The sequence below is a fragment of the Phyllostomus hastatus genome, unplaced genomic scaffold (genome assembly GCF_019186645.2).
Source record: "Phyllostomus hastatus isolate PE091 unplaced genomic scaffold, TTU_PhHast_1.1 phas_contig_17, whole genome shotgun sequence".
Lineage (NCBI taxonomy): Eukaryota > Metazoa > Chordata > Mammalia > Chiroptera > Phyllostomidae > Phyllostomus > Phyllostomus hastatus.
Window position 1 is genome coordinate 19,728,127 of NW_025333664.1, and position 24,783 is coordinate 19,752,909.

The 24,783-nt window shown below is 45.1% G+C and overlaps 1 protein-coding gene and 1 pseudogene across 2 annotated transcripts in view; one reads left to right on the plus strand and one right to left on the minus strand.

Moving 5' to 3' along the window:
- The window catches only part of ZNF341 (zinc finger protein 341), a 50,765-nt gene that overhangs the window by 13,744 nt on the left and 12,238 nt on the right, over window positions 1-24,783 (minus strand). For both annotated transcript variants that reach the window (XM_045833283.1, XM_045833282.1), the window contains 7 exons: window positions 23,595-23,744; window positions 18,245-18,496; window positions 15,060-15,255; window positions 13,389-13,479; window positions 12,156-12,349; window positions 10,535-10,725; window positions 3,767-3,975 (listed from right to left, as the gene is read on the minus strand). In XM_045833283.1, coding sequence (XP_045689239.1) covers window positions 3,767-3,975; window positions 10,535-10,725; window positions 12,156-12,349; window positions 13,389-13,479; window positions 15,060-15,255; window positions 18,245-18,496; window positions 23,595-23,744 — 1,283 coding nt within the window. The remainder of the gene's footprint in view (window positions 1-3,766; window positions 3,976-10,534; window positions 10,726-12,155; window positions 12,350-13,388; window positions 13,480-15,059; window positions 15,256-18,244; window positions 18,497-23,594; window positions 23,745-24,783) is intronic.
- On the plus strand, window positions 5,951-10,494 carry LOC123814933 (annotated as a pseudogene).

Consider the following 24,783-nt stretch of genomic DNA (forward strand, 5'->3'; position numbering starts at 1 on the left):
GCTTCGAGGAGACAAGGAGACATGACGACTGAATGAAATGTGTGATCCTGGATTGGATCCTGGGACAGAAAAAAATTTTTTCTTTGTCTATAAAGGATGTTATTGGAACGATTGGAAATTTTTTAGTAAGGTCTGTAGGTTAGATAATAGAAGTGTATTGATTTAACTTCCTGAGTTTCATAACTACACCATGCCTGTACAAGAGGTTATCCTTGTTTTCTAGAGAACACACACCAAAGAAAGGGTAGAAGAGCATCATGTTGGCAAACCCTTCCCAAGTGGCTCAGAAGAGGATAAAGCAAGTGTCATAAAAAGTTAACATTTGGCAAGCCTGGGTGAAGAGTATCTGTGGGAATTCTTTGTACTATTCTGATAACTTCTCTGGAAGTCTGAAATTATGTCAAAATAAGTTGAAAAAGAATTCCTGAAAGCAACTGTGTGTGGAATGGGGAAGTCAATCAGGATAGACAGGGAATTCCTTTTCACTCTATGCCTTTTTGTAGTTTTTAAATATTGCACTGTATGTATGTAACAATTATTTTTTGTGGTAGATAATTAATTGTTTTTAAACCCGCCTTTGTTCTTTGACCTGCAAAATTGCTACCAGGAACTTGCTCACAAATGCATGAAGATGTATGTCTGAGGTTGTTCCCTGTAGTGTTGTTTGTAATAATGACAAATTGGCAATAACCCAACCAGCCCACAATAAAGAGGGGACAGGTTCAGTAAATTATATCACATCCTCATATAATGGAATACTAAGCAGCTGTTTAAAGGGATGAGGCAGGTCTCTTTGTGCTGAAATGCAAAGACATTCATATTACAGTTTTACGTGTAAAAGTTTTAAGTGACAACATCAAGTGTGCAGAGTGATCCTATTAAGTTTCAGTCTGTTGGTCAGAAGTTGCGCAATAGGAAGGTGGTGTGATAAATTTTCACCAAATTCGGTGACTGTGTTTGCGATGCTCTGACTCAACATCACCTGTGATATCTATATCCACATCTATAAACATGCTTATTACAGATATGTACCACAAGGGTAATGGGCGTTATCTTGGGTGACAGAGTTTTGTTTTTGGTTTTTGTATGGTTTTTAAAAAAATTATTTTCTCTGCATTGAACATGAATTTTGTAATTAGAAAAAAACCAACAAATCTTACTTCTAAAAGGAAACAGTAAATATACAGCAACATACCAGTGGCAAGCACAAATTTAACTTGCAGGGTTTGGGGAGGCACTGCAGGCAGCCAAGGCAATGTGGCCCAAAGCAGAGCAGGCAGACCAATGGGGCCTGGGCCCCTGAAAATGGGACGAAGCCACCAGGCCCGTATCTAAATTTTAAAAATTACTGAGCTCCTGTTATGTTCCAGGTCATGTGTAAGTGTCTCATACTCATCTTCCTTGATCCTAATGAATAATCCAAGTGAGCAGGCACCATCATACCCTCATTTCACAGAATAGAAGACTAAGGCTCAGAGTGGTTGAATGCCTTACCAAGGTCATCTATCAGGTTTGCAGTCAAGCTGAGATTTGAGCACAGGCAGGTGGCTCAGAGCCCTTATCATTATCATGACACCACTTCACCCTTATGCCACCTGGACAGTGGCCTGCCTCCTGCACCTTACTTTTGAGCCAACAGCTTTGACAGCAAGAGAAGTGATTGACTGCAGGCACAGGGCCATCAGCATTGGGCCCAGCCCGCAGCCTGCAAACTCCAAGACCAAAGCTCTGAAACTTCCAAGGTCCTGGACAAGAGTTTGAATCAGTGCTGATGTTGTGGACAGGTCGCTTCTCCCATCTGAGCCTCAGTGTTCTCATATTCAAAATGTGGGGAACACTACTATGGAGTGAGCTGTGTCCCTCCAAAATTCATATATTGAAGCCCTGAAGTCCTGACCCTCAGTGTAATGGTATTTGGACATGGGGCCTTTGGGAGGTGATCAGGGTTAGATGACATCATGAGCATGGGGTCCTCATGATGACATTAGCATTCTTATAAGAAAAGACCAGAGAGATAAGGCACCCCGACCCCTGTCTCTCTCATGTGCCTATAGCATTTTGTTATAGCAGCCCGAGCTGACTAATACAACCTACCTCCCAGGACTACAGAAATTAATATACCTAAGTTGCAGCTTGGCACATAGTAGGTGCTCCGTTTCTTTTACTTGGTGTCTCAGTCCAGAGGGCCACACAACCAAAGGAACTTACAGATAATCCACAGGTTGGAAGAGCAAAAGCAAATGTCCTCTGAGTACAAATCTCTATCCCCTTGGCTGATAAAAGCCTCACCTGGATTTCCTGTCTCTCTGGCCCCATTTCGCAATCTCCCCCAGGGCCAGGTGCCCTATACCCCATTTCATGAGCCCTAGTCCCCCTGCCAACTTCTCAAAGCTCTTGTGATTTCTACAAGACCCTCATGCCTTGGTCCCACTTTCTCCCTTAGCCCTCATCTAAATATCATTTCCCACTTCTACTGTACACCAATAGTCATTCTAAACCACTGCTATTTTATTTTATATCTCTGTAGTTGTTGGTCTTCCTGCTAGGAATGCACTCCACCCTACCCACTGCCAACCTGGTGTACTCCTACTCATCCTTCAAAACCCAGTTCAGATACCTCCCACTGTAGTGCTTCTATACCATATACACACATATATTAGAGACATGCATGTATATATCTGTAATAGTATTTTATCACAGTATATGGTAAAAATAGTTGCACATTTGTCTCCCTAAGCAGCCCATGCATTCTAAACTCAAGGTCTCTATTTACTTATCTCTGAACCTCAGAAGTTCACTGAGGAATTGCAGTGGTGCCCCTTAACAGAGGTCATCAGCCAAGTACCTGCAGCTACAAATTTATAAAAGAAGCAAAAGCCATTTAACATGAAAATAGTCGCTAATGACTAGAAGGAGTCCTCAAACAAATTCTTGCTTTTCACTAAGATCTACCCCTACACACTATGGGCTGGGCTTTGTGAGGTGGTGGCAACACAGGACAAATGCCCAGCAAAATGACTGCAGGGCAAAAATGCAAGATTTCACAAAGTTACCAAAGTGATGTTGGGTATCTACAAATAACACCATCAACAAAGGAGAGTCTGGAGGAGAGGCTGGAAAACAACTGAGGAAGAGAAAGTCAAAAGGCTGATCATAAGAATGATAGCTCCAAAGTGAATGATTTGAGGATCTCAGGATTAAGGGCATGTGGCAAAACTGAGGGAACCCTCCGTCATATCTGTCAAAGGGGCCCTCTTTATGACTGTAACAGAAAACCAAGGTGACGTAAGGGACTGTCAGAAAAAATGACCCCAAATCAAACCTACACTTGATGCATTCCTTGTTCATTTCAAGAATCAGCATACAGCTTGAACTTTAACCTAAACTTTACGAGTTATTAAAAAAAAATCTTATTTTTATGACTTTTGCTTTCAAATATGCTTTTTCTTTTTTCATTCTGAAAATCTGTGTACCATTCCAACTGTAACCTAAATTTTATAGATTATCAGACAAAATAATAGTTTCATATTTTTAGTATATTAATAGAAAAAACCCAAATCTCTTTCCCACTATTACAAGGAAAGACCGGTTTCCCTTTGTTAGGATTTTTTTTAGGGTAAATATCTGCCAAGTTGAAGAATGCTACAAGGAGGGCAGCATCTTTGCTCCCACGTGTGCCAAGGCTCAGAACCTACTCTGCCAGGCGGGACCCTGAGGCCACAGGCCGCTGGGCTCCCTGTGGGAGAGGAAGTGGGAGGACACGTACTTGTAGACTGTGCTGTCCTTCTTGGGGCTGTGCTGTGGCAGGAGGCTGTGGGAGTACTGGTGCACGCCCAGGTCGTACAGCGAGGGAAAGTCCTTGCCGCAGAGATGGCAGCGGTAGCTCAACTCCTCCTGGTGGCTCTTGATGTGCTCCAGGAACGTGTCGAGCTTCGGGAACGTCTGGGCGCAGCTTTTGACCACACACTTGTACACCTTGACGGCAGACGTGGGGCAGGTGAGGGGAGGCAGGAGAGCTGCCTCCACTGCCGCCCCCTGCCCTATGGCATCTGCCTGGAACACTGCTGCTGAATGACCCTCCCTCTGTTCCCCTGCTACCCTGTGCTGGAGCCCTGTTTTATTCTGATTGGAGGGTCCTCTCCAATCAGCCAGTCACAGTGACCCCACCACCCTTTCCCCAGGCTCTGTGTGGCCTGGGTATATTTAGAAAAATTACCCAAATCTGAAAATACAGTAAAAAGATGACATCGTGTCCTTCCAGTGTCATACTAGAGTAGTGGCTCTCCAACTTGAGGACACGTGATAGTTACAGATTGCTGGGCACACCCGCAGAGTATCTGATTCAGCAGGCCTGGCAGCCTGAACACGTGCATCCTAACAAACGCCCAGGAGATGCTGGTCCAGAGACCTCACTCTGAGAACTGCTAGTGAGCCTGCCTAGGTGATCTCACTCTCTGGGGTCATACACATTGTTTTTTCCCACTGATTTCCCACTGATTAGAATCCAGACTCTAACATTAAATATTAACTTGTATTAAACTGATCTGATGTAAATGATTTTTGTCAGATAGGAAAGATAACTCCAGAGGTCACAGGTTTTGTTGCCCTGTGGGCAATCAATCAGATTCATATCTAACTTAACAAGCTTATTTCAGGATTCCTCTTCTCCCTGACAATTGCATATAGGTATGAATATCAGTGTCTCATAACCTCTCTTGAACTGACTTTGTCATACTTCCAGTTCCCTCATTATGAGTCATGTAAAATTCTGACTCATGCTCACTATGTTATTTACATGCGAATTATGTTTTTAACATTTTGAAAGTTATACTTTGACAAGCGGTACAAACTCCTGGTTGCCTACACAATTCCACATACTCCTTCTTCCTAACGAAGTGAACCATGATTTGATCGGGCTGGCAACATGCCCAGTTAAAACATCTGATCTCATTTCCCTGGCTCCCTTGCATCTTGTGTCAGCCATGTGACTCCTTTCTTACCAGTGATATGTAGGTGGTAGCCTTGAGGGAAGACATTATTCCCAGAACAAAAGGGCAAAAAAGCTCCCTAGGAGAAATATCCTCTGCCTTTTGCATTTGTCCTGACTGGACTACAGATGTGATGGCTGGAGATACAGTAATCATCCTGCAATCTTGAGAATGAAAGCCACAAGCTAAGAATAGCAGAACAGAATGCCAGAAGAGGCCTGAGTCCATGATAACATATCTGACCTGCTACATAAGCCTGACACTGCCTACTTATGGACTTGTGATGTGAGAGAAACAAAGCTCTAACTAGTAAGCCAGTTTTCTATTATTTGCAGCAGAATAATGCATTCCTAAAGGACACAGCACATGCACTGGCTCTGACCAATAAGAGACCTTCAAGGAAAGGTTTCCTTGCTCCTAAAAAAAGACACAGAAAAGATAGCCCCTTTTGTTCATGGATAAGACTGTGCCTGGACCAAAAAAGAGTGGCCACCATTCCAGGACCACAGGTGAGCCACTGATAGGGAACAGGGCCATGTGGCAGAGAAGGTAGAGATGAACTGAAAAGACACAAGGTCCTTGATACGGGGTTGTCCACTATTTCAGGCCTGGAACTGCCTTATCATGAGTTTTCCTGTTATGTGAGATGACAAGCTTCCTAATTGTCTTAGCCAGTTTGGGTCAAGGTTTTCTACAATGTGCCCCAAGGATATCCTATTAACTTCTATCAACCCCTCTGCTAGGAATCGATCATAATGAAAAAAATCAGAGATGTGGACCAAGATTTGATTACAATGATCTCACTGTGGTTTTGTTTATAATAGGAAAACTCAAGAAATAATCTACATGTTCAGCAATAGGAGATTTTACGTAACCATTAAACCTATGTTTTTAAAAACAGTGATTTGAGATCCATATTTCCCACAATTCCCTTTTCTTTGTCTTTTCTCCTGCCACCTAAGATGCTGAAAGAAAAGAAGGCTAAGGGGAAGAAGGTGGCACCAGCCCCTGCTGTTGTAAAACAGGAGGCCAAGAAGGTGGTAAATCCCCTGTTTAAGAAAAAGCCTAGGAATTTTGGCACTGGAGAGGACATCCAGCTCAAAAGGGACCTCGCCCACTTTCTCAAACGGCCCAGCTACATTCAGCTGCAGTGGCAAAGGGCTATTCTCTACACATGTCTGAAAGTGCCTCCTGCCATTAACCAGTTCACCTGGGCCTTGGACCACCAAACAGCTGCTCACTGCTGAAGCTCCCACGAGCACGGGCCAGAGACAAAGCAAGAGAAGACGCACAGAATGGTGGCCCAGGCTGAGAAAAAAGCTGCCGGCAAAGGGATGTTCCCTCCCAAGAGGCCTCCTATCCTTTGAGCAGGACTTGTGATGTGAGAGAAATCTTTGAGCAGGGGTTAACACTGTCACCACCTTGGTGGAGAACAAGAAGGCTCAGCTGGTAATGACAGCACATGACGTGGAATCCATTAAGCTGGTCGTCATCCTGCCTGCCCTGTGCCATAAGATGGGGGTTCCCTATCGCATTATCAAGGGGAAGAGGGAGCCAGTTTGTTGGGAACCGCCCTGCCTGGTATCAGAAGCTGTAACCCCTGCCTAGGCTAAGGCTAAGGGAACACCCTTGGAACTGTAAGCCAGCAAGGAGACAAGCTTATCTCCCTGACAGGAGCGCTGCTTCTGCTCCTTCATACCTCACCCTGCCTGAACCCCAATGCTTGGTCGGTTAGCTAATGATGGGTAAGATTCCCCAAGGGGGGGACAATCTAAGACAGGCACAATCACGTGGGAGGCCCCCAAAAGGACTTTGGGGGCTATGGCAAAAGGGGGTGATGGACTCTCGCCCTTTGGCTTTGACAAAGCCCGAGTCCTCCTGCTCTGCAAGAAAATCTCTTAATCTCTTGGCTGCCTTACTTCCCTTGCTCCACCTAAGCCTGAAACAACGACAGGGTGGTGCCACCCTATGCTGGAAAGGGCGTATTCCCCGGGTGATCAGGCCTAAGAAAGAACATGTAAATTCCTATGGAATCTTCTTTGTTTAGAATGCTCTCAGTTGAATAAGAAGGGTCCAAGGAGGAAGTTAGTTTGTTCCTTAAAGTCTTACAGCTCTTCAACCCTGACTCAAAATAGACCATCAGAGTTCCTTGCTACCTATCGTTTGATCCTTACTTCCTCACAATGAGTAATGTGCTTTACCTGAATTCTTATGCAAAACGAACCCAGTAAAAGCTGGTTTAGACAGTAAATCGGCATGCTCCACACTAGAGGGGGTGGCTGTTCCGTCTCTATTTCTCCACAGAAACTGGTCTGTCTCTGTGCATGTTTTTTCTCGAGTTTCGACGAGCCATCTGCAGCGTTCCGTGATCACTGCTGGCCGGTGACCCACACTTCACCAGTCCACAGGAAGACCTGCACCACCGTCACCCTCATGTGGCTTAACTTGGAAGACAAAGGAGTTCTAGCTAAGCTGGTGGAAGTGATCTGGACCAATCACGATGACAGATATGAAGAGACCCATTGCCACTGGGAAGGCAAGGTGCTGGGTCCAAGTCAGCGGCTCACATCGCCAAGCTGGAAATGGCAAAGGCTAAAGAACTGGCCCCCAAACTGGCTAAGTGTATACTGTTGAGTTTTCTGTGCATAAAAGTCATAAAAATTGTCCTTCAAAAAACATAATGATGTGAGGAAATACTCAGAATATAAAATTAGGTTAAAAAATTGAAAGCACAAATCTCAAGAGAATTTATGCTGAGTCAAAAAGGTCAATCTCAAAAGGCCACATACCAGATGACTCCATCTATACAACATTCTCAAAATGACAAACTTATAAAGACAGATAACTGATCAGTGGTTTCCGGAGGAGAAGGATGTGTGTCTAATAAGGAGCAGCACAAGGGAGATCTCTATGGTGACAAAATAATTCTCTAGTGTGACTGCAGTGGTGGCTACACAAACCTATGGAGCTGGTAAAATGACACAGAACTATGGAGGCCCTTTATACTGATGTCAGTTTCCCAGTTTTGACATTGTGCTGTAGTTATGTGACATACAACCACTGAGGGAAACTAACTGAAGGGTGTAGGGACTTCTCTGTACTATCATTGCAACTTTGTGTGAATATATATTTCTTTAAAAATAAAAAACTGGAAAAAAAGTTATCTCAAACCCCCAGCCCCAAATTCACCCTGGCTGGTGTGGCTCAGTGGATTGAGTGCCAGCCTGCAAACCAAAGGGTCACTGGTTCGATTCCCAGTCTAGGGCACATGCCTGGGTTGTGGGCAAGGTGCCCAGTAGGGGATGCACAAGAAGCAACCACACATAGATGTTTCTCTCCTTCTCTTTCTCCTTCTCTCTCCCTCTCTAAAAATAAATAGATTAAATCTTAAAAAAAAAACCACCACAATTCAAAATTATATGTGTATGTAGATCCTAATTATAAGTTTTAAAAACTGCAGACACTCTGCAAAATACACTAGATTTTGTATTGCATTCTTGGGAGAATACATTGCAAGGTGGTTAATGTTGTGGGGTTTGGGGTCAAATGAACCTGGCTTTGAACCCTGACTCAGTCACTTATGGGACAATGTGATTCTCAGTGATTATAGAGCAGTGAGGGTCTCTGGATGTACTGAAAATGCTTACTTCTAAGGTTGCTATGAGGTGTAAATAAAATATTGAATGTAAAGCATTTAGCAGGGTGCCCAATATATAATAAATAGTAAACATTAACCTATACACTATTTAGACTTTTTGGAATTTTCTAATTCTATATTGGGTACATGATACCTTTATAAGAAGAAATAAAAGTTATTGTAAAAAATAAACACTGGAATAGAGTTACCATATAACCCAGCAATTTCTCTTCTAGGTTTATACCCAAGAGAATTGAAAATATATGCTCATACAATTACTTGTACACCAATGTCCATAATAGCATTATTCACAAAAGCCAAAGAATAAAAATAATCCAAATGTCCATTACCTGATGAAAGGATAAACAAAATGTGCTATATCCATACCACAGAATATTATTCTGCCATAAAGAGCAATAAAATACTTGTACTTGTTACAATATGGATGAAACTTAAAAACATTATCTCAAGCCCTGACCAGTGTGGCTCAGTTGGTTGGGCATTGTCCTGCAAAGCGAAGGGTTACTGGTTCAATTCCCAGTCAGGACACATGCCTGGGTTACGGGTTTGGTTCCCACTGGGTTGGGGCGTATATGAGAGGCAACCAATAGATGTTTCTCTCCCTCTGTTTCTCCCTCCCTTCCCCTCTCTCTATAAATAAATAAAACCTTAAATGATCTCAAAAAGCCATATATGATTCCATTTATATTAAATGTCCAGTATAGGCAAATCCATAGAGACAGAAAGTAGATGAGTGGTTACCGGGGACTTGGGGCAGAGGGTGACTGCTAACAGGTACAGGGTTTCATTTTAGGGTGATGAAAATGTTCTGGAATTAGTGGTGATGGCCGCACAACCTTATGCATATATTGAAGCCACTAAAGTGTACTCTTTTAAAAGGGTGAATTTGCAGCCCTGGCTGGCGTAGCTCAGTGGATTGAGCTCGGGCTGCAAACCAAAGTGTTGCAGGTTCGATTCCCAGTCAGAGCACATGCCTGGGTTGCAGGCCATGACCCCTAGCAACCGCACATTGATGTTTCTCTCTGTCTCTCTATCTCCCTCCCTTCCCTCTCTAAAAATAAATAAATAAAATCTTAAAAAAAAAGGGTGAATTTTATGGTATGTGAATTATATCTCAATTTAAGAGAAAAACCCTGGGTGGTGTGGCTCAGTGGATTGAGCACCGGACTGCGAAGCAAAGGGTTATAGGTTTGATTCCCAGTCAGAGCATATGCCTGGTTTGCAGGCCAGGTCCCCAGTAGGGGGTGTGTGAGAGGCAACCACACACTGATGTTTCTCTCTCTTTCTATCTCCCTCCCATCCATTCTCTCTAAAAATAAATAAATAAAATCTTTATTTAAAAAAAGAAAAGAAAAAAGATTGTAATCCTGAATCTGCATAGGTAGGTTTTTAGACATTAGATCTGCTCAGGGTATTAAGAATTTTTCTTTACCTGGCCAGGTAGCTCAGTTGGTTAGAATGTTGGTACACTAAGCGTAGAACGCTGGTACACCAAGGATGCAAGTTCAATTCCCAGTCAGGGCATATACAAGAAGCAATTAATGAATGCATAAATAAGTGGAACAACAAATTAATGTTTCTCTCTCTCAAATTAGTCAGTCAATCAATCAATCAATCAATGAAAGAATTTTACCTGTCTCTGATTCCTTCTTTATACGACCCTTGAAAGGTGGGCTTCCTCCCTCAGCACCGTAATGGCCCAGTAAGCTGGTCCCACCCAGGCAGAGTAGAGGGGGAAGCTTGGCCCATCATGAGTAGTCAGACAGCAGCTCAGACCAAAAGAAGCCTGCTCTTGTCCCCTTCTCAGCCATGTTCAAGATCCCAGCACCAGCCAAGACTCAGGATTAGGATGGAAGTGCCCCACACTGACTGCCCACTAGCCACCTACCTGCTCATTCTTATGCTGGGTCATGTGGGACTTGAGCTGGAAGTATGTGCTGAACTTGCTGGGGCAGAACTGGCACAGGTAGGAGCTATCAATGAGGACCACCTGCTTGGCCTCCAGCTTGTCCCCCTCATCCTCACCTGCTGTGGGCAAAGCCGGGGGCTGTGGGGCACTCGACAGCGTCTGGCCCATCCCTGCAGATAAAGTCAGGGAGAGAAGTCACTGAGAAGAGCAGAGGAAGAGGTCAGCAGAGAGCCACACCATTCAGGAAGGACGCACAGAACACTTTCTACGTGTTTCCTGTGTACACCCCCCACCACGCCAGGCACTGCACTCACAGTCATCTGGTGTGTACTGATGCCATGCTCCCAGGTGCTACAGTACCGAAATACTTACATTCTGACTGATGAATAGCTACTGCCTCAAGTCTCCCCTCCCTGGCCTTCCCCTTAGACACTCTAGGCCTCCCCATGTTGGTTAAAAATCCTGACCACCACTCCTAGCTGTACCAGCATGCCTCCTCAGCTCCTTGTCCTAATTACAGTCATTTGTTTAGCTGTCTTTCCCTCACATTCCCTGAAGGCAGAGGCCTAGCATGTAGTAGGCCTCCATAAATGTTTGCTAAACAGTTGAACCCTTGGAGCTAGGCACTGCAGGAGTTTCAAAGGAAATGGAAAAAATGGTTTCTTCCCCAAGGAACTCCTAAAGGCTCAGGGTGCACACACAGAATGGATAAATACATAGTAGGGCTAGTTCCAACATGGAGGTGATACGAAAGTGGCCATGTGTTGTTTGTGCAGCAAAACACTGCCTTCGTCAGCTGGTGAGTGGAAGGCGCAGCTCACCTGCGGGGCTGCACAGGGAAGCCCCAGCCTTACACTGTCAACACAGGGGCCACAAGCCACATGTGGCCACTGAGAACTCTGATGTGGCTGGTCCAAACCCAGACATGCTATAAATGTAAATACATCCTGGATTGTGGAAACTTAGCACGTAACAAAAGAATATAAAAGATCTCATTAGTAATTTCTTTATATGACATGCTTGGATTAAATAAAATATATGATTAACATTAATTTCATCTTTTTTACTATTTTAGAACATTTTAAATGGCATATGTTGCTCATGTATTTTGTATTGGACAGGGCAGCTCTAATTAATACTAGGGGAAAGGCATTTTAAACTAATATTAAATATTAAATATTAATATTAAACTAATACTAGGGAAAATGCTCAGAAACAAGTGATGGCTTTGATGACAATTTCACAAACTATGAAGAGCTTTGGAGATCATCTGCCCATAGAGGCCAAATAGATTTCAACTTCCGATCAGCTGAGAGTGACTGCCTAGAGCAATATACTGAAAAGAGATTGTGAGGCAGCATCCAAGTTTGGCAAAAAGGATAGGTGATTGATTAGTGATGTCTGTCATAGGTTCAACATTATAGTAACACCACACCTATGGCATATTTGTCATGCCTCCTTTCATCTCATGGCCCTTTTTCTAAATGAAGTAGACTGAAGCCCAGAGGTCAAGGAAGTTGCTCCAGGTCACACAGCAACAAAACCTTTGAAGCTGCAGAAGAGAGGTGTGGCAAGAATGGTGTTCCCTCCTTCAGCCCACCTGTGCTTTCCTCATCCTCCTGCCGGCTGGGGTTCAGGGCCATGACCTGTACGGTCACAGAGTTGCGAGAGACGGTACCACCACTGCGCCCTGGAGGCCACACCTTGTGAGTCTGCATGTGTTTCTTGACATTGGACTTCTGGGCAAAGGCACGGCCGCAGGCAATGCACTGGAAGGGCTTCTCCCCAGTGTGGCTGCAGGAAACAAGGCTTGTCAGCACTGCTACGTAGGAACGGAGATGTGGTCTCAGCCCAGGAGCTCTCAGCCACCAGGAGGGCCCAGACAAAACATCTAGGTGTTGCTGGCCACCAGATACTGCTGTCCATCGTTCTGACGGCACGAGGACAAGCCCTCTTGCTAAGGCAGGCAGACCAGAGACAGAAAAACTCCGTGCTCTCGGTGACATTACTGAGCTGCTGAATCAACCGGCCCTGGGGCTGACTTTCTTCATGGCCACCTCATACTGTGAGATGAAACATTTCCTAATTATTAAACCCATTTAAATAGGGATTTGTTATTTGAAGGAAAAAAATATCCTAGCTACTACAGCACAGCACTTGTATCATAATTTAATACATTCCTTCAAATCAATTGCTTTAAAATTTAAAATATTTTAGGAGAGACTAGCACCAAATTGAGGCTTTCTCCTTTGATTCTCCAAGGACCGAAATAAACTGAAAAGACAATAATTTTCCCACTATGTCTTTCAGAATTTTTCAAAACCATATCTACAAACCACCTATAATCATCTCACATACTAATTACCACACTCTGAGAAACACTGAACAAGTCCACCCCTGCACAGGAGAAAAACCTGAGGACCAGAGAGGCTCCCTGTCTTCTCTTGGACAAGAAGTATTGTGGTCAGTGCTGAGTGAGCAGGCGGAGTCATATTCACAGAGCCCAGCAGCCCTGGAGGCCAGCCCTTTCTGCAGAGGTGAGGACTGAGGCACCCCTCATACCTGCAAAGCCCCTACCAGTTCAAGTACATTTCTCCCCCTACCTCTCCCCCTTCAAGGTCTTCCCCATCATAGTGCGCAGGCCCCACAGCTTTCACAGGAGAAGAGGGAAAACCATCCTGACCTGGACTAAAGTTCTGAGAACCATGACAGGACAGATGAGGCCTCGGTCACAACCCAGGTTAGGGTGCTCAGAAAGGAGCCTTCCTTCTACTGCACATGGCTCCCCAGCCAGAGCTGCTGGGAGCCACCTGCCCCCGCCATGCCTGGGTACCTTCGGATGTGCTGCTGCAGGTCGAAGTTTTTGGTGAATGACTTGTCACAGTATGAGCACTTGAGTTTCTGAGCCTTTGGCTTCCCTGCAGCTGAAAGACAAAGTAGGAGGAGAGGGGTGGTGAGGCTGGGGATACAACGCTGGATGCCAAGGGCAGCCCCCAGCCACTCTACTCCCTGGACCTGCAGCCAGAAATCCCAGACCCTGGGAGGTCTACACTCACGGACAGGCAGGGGAAGAGGCACAGGTGAGCCTCTCAGAGTTCTGGGGACACGAAAGCCCAGGACATGCTCTGGCTGGGAGAGCAGAACAAACCCCTTAAAGGCTTCTCTCTGCCCTAGGATAAAATCCAATCTCTCTGTTGGGGTCCACAGGGCTCTGCCTTCTCTGCTTTCTGCCAACCTCATTCTTCTCTCCAGCTAGCCACAGCAGACTCCTTGCTAACCTTTAAAGACCTCAAACATGTTCCCACCTCAGGACCTTTGAACCTGCTCTTCCCCCTTGTGTGGTATGGCTGTCCCTCAGAGAGCCGAAAGGCTGTTTCCCTCTCATCCCTGGCTGGATTAGTAGCATCATTTTCCAGCCTCTCCCCAATATCACCCCATCAATCACAATACCCCGCTAATATCCTTCCTAGACTAACCCATTAATATTTATTTATTCCCTGTCTGTCTTTCCCATTAAACTGTGACAACTGAGGATGGGAAAATCCTGGACCAAGATGCCAGATTCCTAATGCCTGAAATGAAACTCAACATATATTTGTGAAAGAAAAGCAGCACGGAAGTAATTGACTGGAAGGCCCTGAAAAATTCTCAGGTTCTCTGCCCTCCTCACCCCGCAGCACTTTCTGACCCTGCCCCCAACCCCATACTTAGCATCTCCAAAGGGGTGGCAGGCAATTGCTGTGTGCCTACCTAATATCCATTCTCCCCTTCTTCTTTTCCCTCAAGTGCTCCACCTAAGAAAAACATCAGTGTTCCTGGCTAAAGGAGACACTTCCTGCCCTGACCAGTGTGGCTCAGTGGGTTGGGCGTAGTCGGACAAATCTAAAGGTTGCAGGTTCAATTCCTGGTCAGGGCACATGCCTAGAAGTCGTGAAGACAAGAAGGGAGCAGACTGATGTTTCTCTCTCGCACAGGTGTTCCTTTCCCTCTGTGTCTCCCTCCCTTCCCCTTTCTCTAAAAAGAAGTAAAACCTTTAGAGAGAGAGACATTTACTGCTTTCTTTGCTGCTAGATATGCTCATGTGACTAAGTTTTGACCAATGAGATGAAGCAAAAAGCATCATGCAGAACTGCTAGAAGCTGGAAGATGCCCCTTTTATCTTTACTGCCTAAAATATGAAATTAATAACTGGAGTTCCAGCAGCCATCTCGCACAATGGGGCATGCTGGAAACAGAAGCCAGGCACTAGGGATGGTAAAGCGGAAAAAAAAATGTGGGTTCCTGGTGACCACACAGGCACGTGATTTCCTGATTGCCTACTTCTGGCCTTGCTTTCTTTGCACAGGAGAAAAACAAAATTCTATCATTTTGAAGTTACTCTTATCTTGGATTTTTCCTTACATGCAATCAAACTTAATCCTAACCATCATAAAAGGGAAGGCTAGAAGCAAGCAGCCTGTAGACAGGCCGATGCTGAGGGAAGATGCTCAGGCTGTACGCCCACCTTCTGGGAGTCCACTGGCACCTTTGGCCCGTCGGGTCTTCAGCACTGGTGGGGAGTCAAAGGTGGCCACCGTGCCCCCAGTGGCGCTGGTCAAGGGGGCAGTGGGGTCAGGTCCTTTTGGTTTGAATCCCTGTTTGCCGGGGCTGTACACTGGGGGGGTGGGGTACACTGGAGCCTCCACACACTGGTTTGGCACCTAGAAGGACAGTAGAGTCAGGCAAAGGGCTCTGGGAAGGGAGAGGAAAAACCACCCCAGCCAGGGGGACACTCTCGGTGGCCATGGCTGATCTCAGCCACTGCCCACCTAGAGCACCATCCTAATTCCTCCACCTAGCTCAGTCACCCCAGTGACTCCCGAGACCCCTTTGAACTTCATGAAGTCAGAAGGCTAGAAGCAGCTTTGGAGCCGGGTTGCCGGGATTCAAACTCTGACTCTGCCATTAATTTAAAAAACAAAAACAAAAACTAAGAGATCTTGAGTAAGTCTTTAAATTTCTCTGTCTCAGTTCCCACATCTGTAAAATGGTGCTAATCATAGTACCCCTTTTATGGAGTTGTTGTGTGGATTAAATAAACTAACAAGAGTTTATAACAGTGCCTAGCATACAGTAAGTACTCAATAAATATTATCTGTTGTTATTGCCATTATCATTGTTATTGTAGTTTGCTTGCACAAAAGAACCAGGAACTCAGAAGGGTCCCTGCCCCCACCAGCTACTATACTTCTTAACTGACACTGCCAGAAACTACACCAGCAGGCATCCCTCAACTGAGAATTGACAGTGAATTCCAAGCCACTCACATTTGGTTATCATGAAGCTAACATCATGACACTGAAGCATTGTGAAGAATTCACCTATTCATTCACCTATTTATCATTCATTGTTTTCCTGGGCTGGTCTATCCAAAATTAAACATCCTATCCTTCTCTTCTGTATCTTTCTCCTTAGACTTATCATTATGTAATGTTGTGTATTTTACTTACAAATCTTGTTTATTATCTGCTTATGAAGACAGGGACTTTTGTTTTGCTTTTGTTTAGCTTTTGTTTACTGCTCTGTGCCCAGGCCTACAACAATGCTGGGCACAGAGTGTGTACTCAATAAATATTTTTCGAATGAATGAATTCATTTAAGCATGTGTAGGGCATCTGATGTGGCACCAGATGCTTCTGCCAGATCTTGTCTGTTGGCTCTTGGCACCATTCCCACACCCTTCATGCTCTCCCCTGAAATACAGGGGTGGGAAGCTTGGAACCACATTTCCAGACTGTCTTGCAATAAGGTTCTGAACACAGATGAGGTTCTGCCCACAAAAACCATGAGATGCAGAAGGCAGAAGGGAGGTAGTAACCACTCTCCAGCAGCTGTAGTGGGAGAGAGGCAGATGGAGTCATGAGTCTGGGAGTGGCTGGCTGAACTCTACATCTCCTCCCTGACAACCAGCCCCAAGGATGGCGGGGCAGCTGGAACATCAGCAACAGAATCCTACTGTTTCCTCACGTCCGGGTGCAGCAGCGGTGCCCTGGCTCTCAGGACAAGCAACAGTGACTCTGAAAACCAATGATGCCCACCAACCTCGACTTTTGTTCCTCTAGCCCTCCTATCAGCTTTGTAAGCACCCAACTTCCTGTATTCAATCCCTCTGCCAGAAATACCTAGAGGGGTTTCTATTTTCCTGACCAATACCACACTCAGTGAATTCACCCATCATTCAGGAGCAATTATGAGACTGGGGTAGCTCTCATTATCCTCAACAGCTCTGCAAGAGGAGTTCCCGTTTTAGAGAGGAAACTGAACTCAGAGGGCCCTGTTTCAGATATCTATTAAAGGCCAGGTACACTGCTAAGTGCTACGGATGCAAAATCAAAGAAGACTCAGGCTCCGACCTCAAAAGGTACCCTCATCTACATGGAAAATAAAAAGTGGCAGCTCCCGGTGCTGACCCCCCTGCCTATCAGGCCATCACGCTCTCAGCATCTCACTGACTTTTCTTTTTTTAGTTCACAAAGTCCTCAGAGAAGCTTGCTTTATCCTCCCAGACTAGGGCAAGTCCTCTGGCAGGCTCTCAGGACCTCACATGGCTGGTGGTGGAATTTCCCCACTGGTCTGGTTCTCCTTACATATAGATGCTACCTGATGTGGATGGAATGTCTATATGGCTGATTCTACGGTGACTCGGGGATAATGTGGCCTCAAGTGCAGGCAGGCTCTTTCTGTTATAACCATGCTCCTGGCACTGCTAGGAAGTGCTGGGGGCAGACTCGGAACTCTTATCTCCCTGAGAGCAGACTGCTTATAGCTCAGAGCTCTTCAGCAGGGAGTTGGCATGGTATGTATGATGTGCTGATTGTAATAATGGCCTCAGTCCTTTACCTCTTCCTGTACCCACTCCCTTTGCAGCATGACAGTGAAGCTTTACCCATTACGAGATGACATCTATTATCTTATTTCTTAAATCTAAGCTGGCTTTGGATGTGCTTTGACCAACAGAAGTGACTATGTCACTTACAAGCCTAAGCCTCAAGAAGCCTTGAGCATTTCTGCTTGCACTACTGCATCTCCACCTCCGTGGTGAGAGCATACCTGGCTAACCTGCCAGAGGAAGAAAGACGCATGGAGCAGAGCTGTGTTACCCTACTCACCCCACCCCAGGCCATGCTAGAGCAGCTGGCAGCCAGCCAACCTCCAGACACAGGGCAGCCCAGCCAAGATCAGCAGAGCTGCCACACAGACCACCGCAGATGAGAGAACAAGAAACAGTTTTGCTATCTATCACTGAAGTTTTGTGGATATTCCTTACAAAGGCATAGTTGACTAATATACCTAGCTAATTTAAAAAAGTGTAAGACACATAGGTAATTTGAGGAATCCTCTCCCCAAAAAACAGGTATTCTCTGACTGTCCTGAGCACTCCCTGAGGGCAGTCTGTGTTTATGTTATACCTTCTGCTTCTCAACACTTTCTCATGGTTTGCATTTTACATTTATAGCTATGATGGCGGCACTAAAGTCCCCCTCTCCCATGATGGGGGACACTCCAGGATCTGGTTCTACAAATCCCTGCCATGGTACCTCCAGCACAGTGTCTGGTGGCACACAGGTGGTGCTCAGGAAAGGTCCAGATTACCCATGATGACCATGACCAGTTTCTCCCCCTCCACCCCAACCCCCAGCCTCTGCTCACCTCAAGGGGTGGGTAGGGTGGCATTCCCAATGCCTGGATCTCCACTGTTCCACTTCCAGCCAGGGGTGCCGTGGCACTGTACACCTCCACCACACCAGTCCCACCGGGGTTGGGACGCCCAGGGGGACCCAGGCTCTGAGGTGGGGGTGGTGGGGGTTGAGGTGGTGGGGGTGGGGGCAGTGGTGGAGGGGGTGGTGGGGGTGGCGGAGGCTGGGCGAGGTAGCTGGGTGCAGAATGCATGCTCAGGCTGCTCTGAAATCAGAAGAGAAAATTAATGCGTCATAGCCTCTTAATGCAAGCTGTCTTGTTTATCAGTGAAGAAGGACATTTGCCTTAACTATGTGGAAAGAACAGCCACTCAAAGGCAGCTCAGGGGACAATACTGGGGGTAGGGCATGGAAACAGTTAGGGGAGAATTCAGAAGAGCCATCAGCTCGGTGCTGCTGTTCCTTTTCTTTATGAAAGTCAGCAGACATGGTGCAGCTTGTGCAGGAACAAGTTCATACAGCAGGCCTAACGCTGCTGTCTTTAGAAAGGCTTGCTTGTAGGACTGGTTCCTGACTGGTATCACAACCTGCCTTGTAGGTGGTTCCTTATGTTGATAAAGCTTTTCTGCCCACCTGGGGCACGAACTGCACAGTATCAACTTATTTAGACTGTCTGCACATACCATGTGATTTATGGTGAACACCTCCTTCCCATCTGGAAGGCTATAGCATTTTGATCATTATGACTGGGTGTCTATGGCCAATCTCCAGTAAAAGCCTGAGGCTTGGAGTCTTAGGTGTGCTTCCTTGGGCAGAAACACTGCACACGTGTTGTTGCTCTTCCCTGATGGGGAAGGAAGTGTTTTGTGCAGCCTCTCCCCACTTCCCCAAAAAGAGAATTTTGGAAACCTGCACCTGGAGTCTAGACTCCAGCCGATACGTCTTGTTCCCCTTCTGACCCTGCTGAATATCCTTTCACTGTCATAAACCACAGCCATGAGTACAACCATCCTGAATCCTGGGAGTCTTTCTAGAGAGTCATCAAATGGGCAGGTGGCTACGGTCCCCTAAAACATAACCATTGATTGTAGAAATTTATTCTACAAAAGTAATCAAGCAGGTGGGCAAACATATCTGCATATGGATGTTCTCCAGTAGTTTTTAGAACAGCAAAAAATGGCAACAACCTACACTTGTCCATCCACAGAAGCCTGACTAAACAGAGGCTGATCCATCTACATGATGGAATCCTTTGCCGCTCTTAAAACAATGATGCTGAGCAGTATTTCACAAAGGGTGCTCCTTAGCCTGATCCATGTGTCTCAGTTGGTTGGGCATCATCTGGCAAAGCAAGATGCTGCTGGTCCAACTCCCGGTCAGAGCACATGACTGAGTTGCAGGTTGGGTCCCCAGTTGGGACGCATATGAGAGGCAATCAGTCAATATTTTTCTCTTACATCAGTGTTTCTCTCTTGTCTTTCTCCCTCCCTTCCCCTCAGAAAAAGAAGGAAGGAAGGAAGGAAGGAAGGGAGGGAGGAAGGAAGGAGAAAGAATCCTCCTTTTAACTGTTCTTTGAGTTCCACAGTAAAGTATGTTTGGGAAAAATCTGGGATGACAAAGTCAAAAGTATTTCTTGCCCTGACCAGTGTGGCTCAGTTGGTTGGAGCATTGTCCCATACAGCAAAGGGTTGGGGGTTTGATTCCCAGTCAGGGTGCATATGGAAGGCAGCCAATTGATGATGTTTCTCTCTCACATCAATGTTTCTCTCTCTCCTTTCCTATCTCTCTAAAATCAAACATATATATATTTTTTAAATCAAAAGTATTTCTTTACTGCAGGAAAAACCCAGGAACAAAGCAAGGGAAGAAGTAGAATTCCTCCAGAGGCTGCTTTGACCAGAGATCCTTATTGGATTAGAAAATCCCAAGGAGCTAGCATTCCAGAGAACTTTTTGGGAAATACTGATGCAGAGTTATAGGTGTAGAGAATGAAGTTAAACAAAAGGCAAGGTAAGAAAAGCAAGTTCCGGACTTCCGGCAAGATGGAGGCATAGGTGGATGCACCGTACCTCCATGCACAACCAAGATTAGAACAACAACAATTTAGAGGCAGAATAACACCCAGAACTGACAGAGAATTTATCTGAATGGAAGTCGGACAGCCAAGAAGTTGAAGTAGACCCGTTCATCCAGACTGGTAGAGGGGGCGGAGAGGAGCAGCTGGGCGTGGGTTGAAGCACGCGGAGAACAGGAACTGGGCGCATAAGGCATCTGGGGCGCACAAGATCGCAGCGGGTGGACCCTGAGTACGCAAGTGGCAGCTGGCGGACCCACTGAGGTGGCGATTGTGGAGCAGGGCAGAGCACGCAACCCAGGATCCCAGAGAAGGGACTGAGGTCCCAGGAGAACGGAGATACCGCCATTGTTTGCCCCCGCCCCCACATACAACGTCACAATCTCGCGACTGGGGTGCCCAGTCCTGGAGAACACCTAAGGCTCCGCCCCTCACCGTAACAGGAGCGACCAGACCAAAAAAAGAGAGAGAGAGAGAGAGAGAGAGAGAGAGAGAGGGAGAAAGAGGGAGACATGTCTCAAACAGAAGAACAGATCAATGCCCCAGGACTCATCCTTTTTTTTTTTTTAAGATTTTATTTATTTATTTTTTAGGGAGGGAAGGGGGGGAGAGAGGGAGAGAGAGAGGGAGAGAGAGAGAGAGAGAGAGTGAGTCATCAATGTGCGGTTGCTGGGGGTTATGGCCTGCAACCCAGGAATGTACCCTGACTGGGAATCAAACCTGGGACACTTTGGTTCCCAGCCCGAGCTCAATCCACTGAGCTACGCCAGCCAGGGCTAGGACTCATCCTTTTGAGTGACTAAGAGATAGCCAATCTATCAGATGCACAGTTCAAAACACTGGTGATCAGGAAGCTCACAGAATTGGTTGATTTTGGGTGCAAATTAGATGAACAAATGCAGGTTACCATAAAAGAAATGAAGGAAAATGCACAGGGAACCAATAATGATGGGAAGGAAACTGGGACTCAAAACAATAGAGTGGACCAGAGAGAAGAAAGAAACAACCAAACAGGAAAAAATGGAGAAATAAGAATTCAAAAAAAGGAGGAGAAGCTGAGGAACCTCCAGGACATCTTTAAACGTTCCACCATCCGAATTATAGGGGTACCGGAAGGGGAAGAGGAAAAGCAACAGATTGAACACGTATTTGAACAAATAATAAAGGAGAACTTCCCCATTCTGGCAAAGGAAATAGACTTCCAGGAAATCCAGGAAGCTCAGAGAGCCCCCAAGAAGTTGGGCCCAAGAAGAAACACACCAAGGCACATCATAATTACATTAGCCAAGGTAAAAATGAAGGAGAGAATCCTAGAAGCAGCAAGAGATAAGGGGACAGTCACCTACAAAGGAGTTCCCATCAGACTGTCAGCTGATTTCTCAAAAGAGACCTTACAGGCAAGAAAGGGCTGGAAAGAAGTATTCCAAGTCATGAAAGACAAGGACCTATATCCCAGATTACTCTATCCAGCAAAGCTTTCATTTAGAATGGAAGGGCAGATAAAGTGCTTCTCAGATAAGGTCAAGTTGAGGGAGTTCATCATCACCAAGCCCTTACTTTATGAAATGTTAAAGAGATTTATCTAAGAAAAGAAGATAAAAAACATGTATAGTAAAAGGACAGCAAACTCAAAATTATTAACAACCACACCTAAAGCAAAACCAAAAGAAATTAAGCAAACAACTAGAACAGGAACAGAGCCACAGAAATGGAGATCACATGGAGGGTTAGCAACAGGGAAGGGGGAAGAGGAGAGAGGGGGAAAAGGTACAGAGAATTAGTAGCATAGATTGTAGGTTAAAAATGGATAGGGGGAGGGTAGGAATAGTATGGGAAATGTAGAAGCCAAAGAACTTATGACACATGGACATGAACTAAATGGGGGGGATGTGGGTGGGAGAGGGTGTACAGGGTGGAGGGGAGTGAAGGGGGGAAAATGGGACAATTGTAATAGCATAATCAATAAAATATATTTTTTTAAAAAAATAAAAGTCTTGGAAAGGATATTCTTGTGTGTGCCCTTAGGAGAGTTAAGAATTTAAATAGCAGTGGTCCTAGATTCTATTTGAGTAAGTGGTTCCCACTGTTTATACCAGGACAATGTGTCAAAAAGTTTCAGAGGAAGATTTTAAAAGATTTTGAATAAATGTTTTTGGACAATAAAAACAAAAAAGAAAGAAAAGCAAGTTCCAGAACAGTGCATGTAATGTAACATGACCTGTTTATATTTGTGCAAACTATATAAACTACATGTAAACTATAAACATACATGGGTGCCCAAAAGTAGGTTTACAGCTGCACTGTGAGCCTTTTGAGTTAATAATGCTATTATTGTTATAATAATAACCTGCATGTCATTTTCCAAACAACTGTAAACTTACTTTTGCTCACCCCTATATTTATTTTTTTAAAGGGTTATTTCTATTTTTACTTGCATTCAAGGAAATAGAGAAAGCCAAAATTTTGAGAGTATTTTCTTTGAGTGGAGGGAGAGTGAGTGACTGACTGGTTTCCCAACTTTTATTCTGAAAAATGTCAAACATACAGAAAGGATGGAATAATACATACACTCTTTATGCTTCATCTTATTCACTCAGTTGTTACCCTTTCGCCACACCTGCAATGTGTGTGTGTGCATATGAATACACACATACACACACGTACACACTGTTTCATCAAGCCACTTAGGATTATGGTAGTTACAGACATCATTACACTTTGTTCCTCGGTACTGTACTCAGATGTCTCTCCAAAGAACAAGGATATTCTCCTATAAAACCACAATTCAATCATCACACTCAGGAATTGAATATTAATATAATACTATTATTTAACATATTTAAATTCCTCCATATTCTAATTTCCCCAATAATGTCTTTATGGCTTCCCTCCGCCCCCACCCACAACCCAGGATCCAACCAAGAACTACACATTCCAGCCAGTTACAATATCTCTTTACTGTCCAGATTATGAATAATTAAACTTTTTTTTTACTTTTCTTGTATATTTTTTAATGTTTTTCGAAGGGCATGGAACACTTCTGTTAAGAATAAAACCAGGAGTTAAAATAGCTGACTGTGGCTACGAAACTTTAAGTCACATTCTAGGTCCCCGCTAACATGGCAGCTTTCCCACCCATAGCGGGGCTGGGCAAGGGGAGGCTGGTTGTCCTCCTCAGCATCGGGGAGACCTGGGCCAAACCCCCTTCTTTCTACAACATTCTGAATCTGCAGGAGTCAACATGTGGGCCTGGAATCAGGATCCTGAAAGGAGTCAGCGCCCCCCTTACCTGCACGGGCGGGGGGCCCTGTGGCATGGGCTGGTCCAGGGATGTGAAAGCTGACATAGCAGACATGAGCATGTCGTCGCTCACCAAGATGTTCCCCTGCACCAAGGTCTGGATCAGTGGGGATGGGGGCACTGTGATGTACGTAGAGATCTGGAAAGAGAAAGAGGATGAAAGAAGAAAGAGAGAGGAAGTGAACATGTGGGAGGCTCTGGAAAAAAGCAGAGGGCATGACGCAAATGATCTGGGTTCCGAAGTCCCACAGACCTGAAATTCATCTCCACCCCTGCTGCTCCCTGCTGCTGTGTGACCCTGGGCAAGTCATTCCACCTCTCTGAACCTCCATTTCCCCATTTATCAAATGAGAAGAATAAATCACACCTCCCCTTAAGGCACATACCCTAGGACCCAGCAATAATACTTTCTGGCATCTATCCTAGAGAAACTCACATGCCCACAGGCAGTTCACGAACAAGAGTGTTCTGCATGGTGTTGTTTCTTATAACCTTGATGTCCATCAGCAGGGGAATGAATTTAAAAAATACAATATAGTCATGGATAAGAATGCTATATAGTAGGTAAAACCTAAAGCAATACTACTATATAATTCCTGTGGAGACTTAAATAATGTGTGAAAGTAGCTTAAAAAACTGAGAAGGCCCTGGCTGGCATAGCTTGGTGGATTGAGCGCAGGCTGCAAACCAAAGTGTCGCAGGTTCGATTTCCAGTCAGGGCATGTGCCCAGGTTGCAGGCCAGATCCCCAGTGGGGTACATGTGAGAGACAACCACACATTGATGTTTCTCTCCCTCTCTTTCTCCCTTCCTTCCCCTCTCTCTAAAAATAAATAAATAAAATCTTAAAAAAAAAAGATTAAAAGTTTGAGAAGAATATCCATCAGTAATTACCTGAGGGTAGGGGAGAGGAATAATGCCAATGACACCTTGATTTGTAACACATTTTTTACAAAGGAGAAGGGAAACATGTATTATTTGCAAACATACAAATAAGTATTAAAAATATACTATGCTCTCAGGTTAATAGTGAGGGTAAAAGGCAGACCTTATACGAGAGTGTCAAACATGCAGTGACTGCTCCTCTCAGTAGGTGGAAAGGGTGTTTTGATTTCTTCACCTGTTGCTTTTCTTTACTGGCAGGCCCTGGGCATCATCCTAGGTCACCTCTCTCTGTAG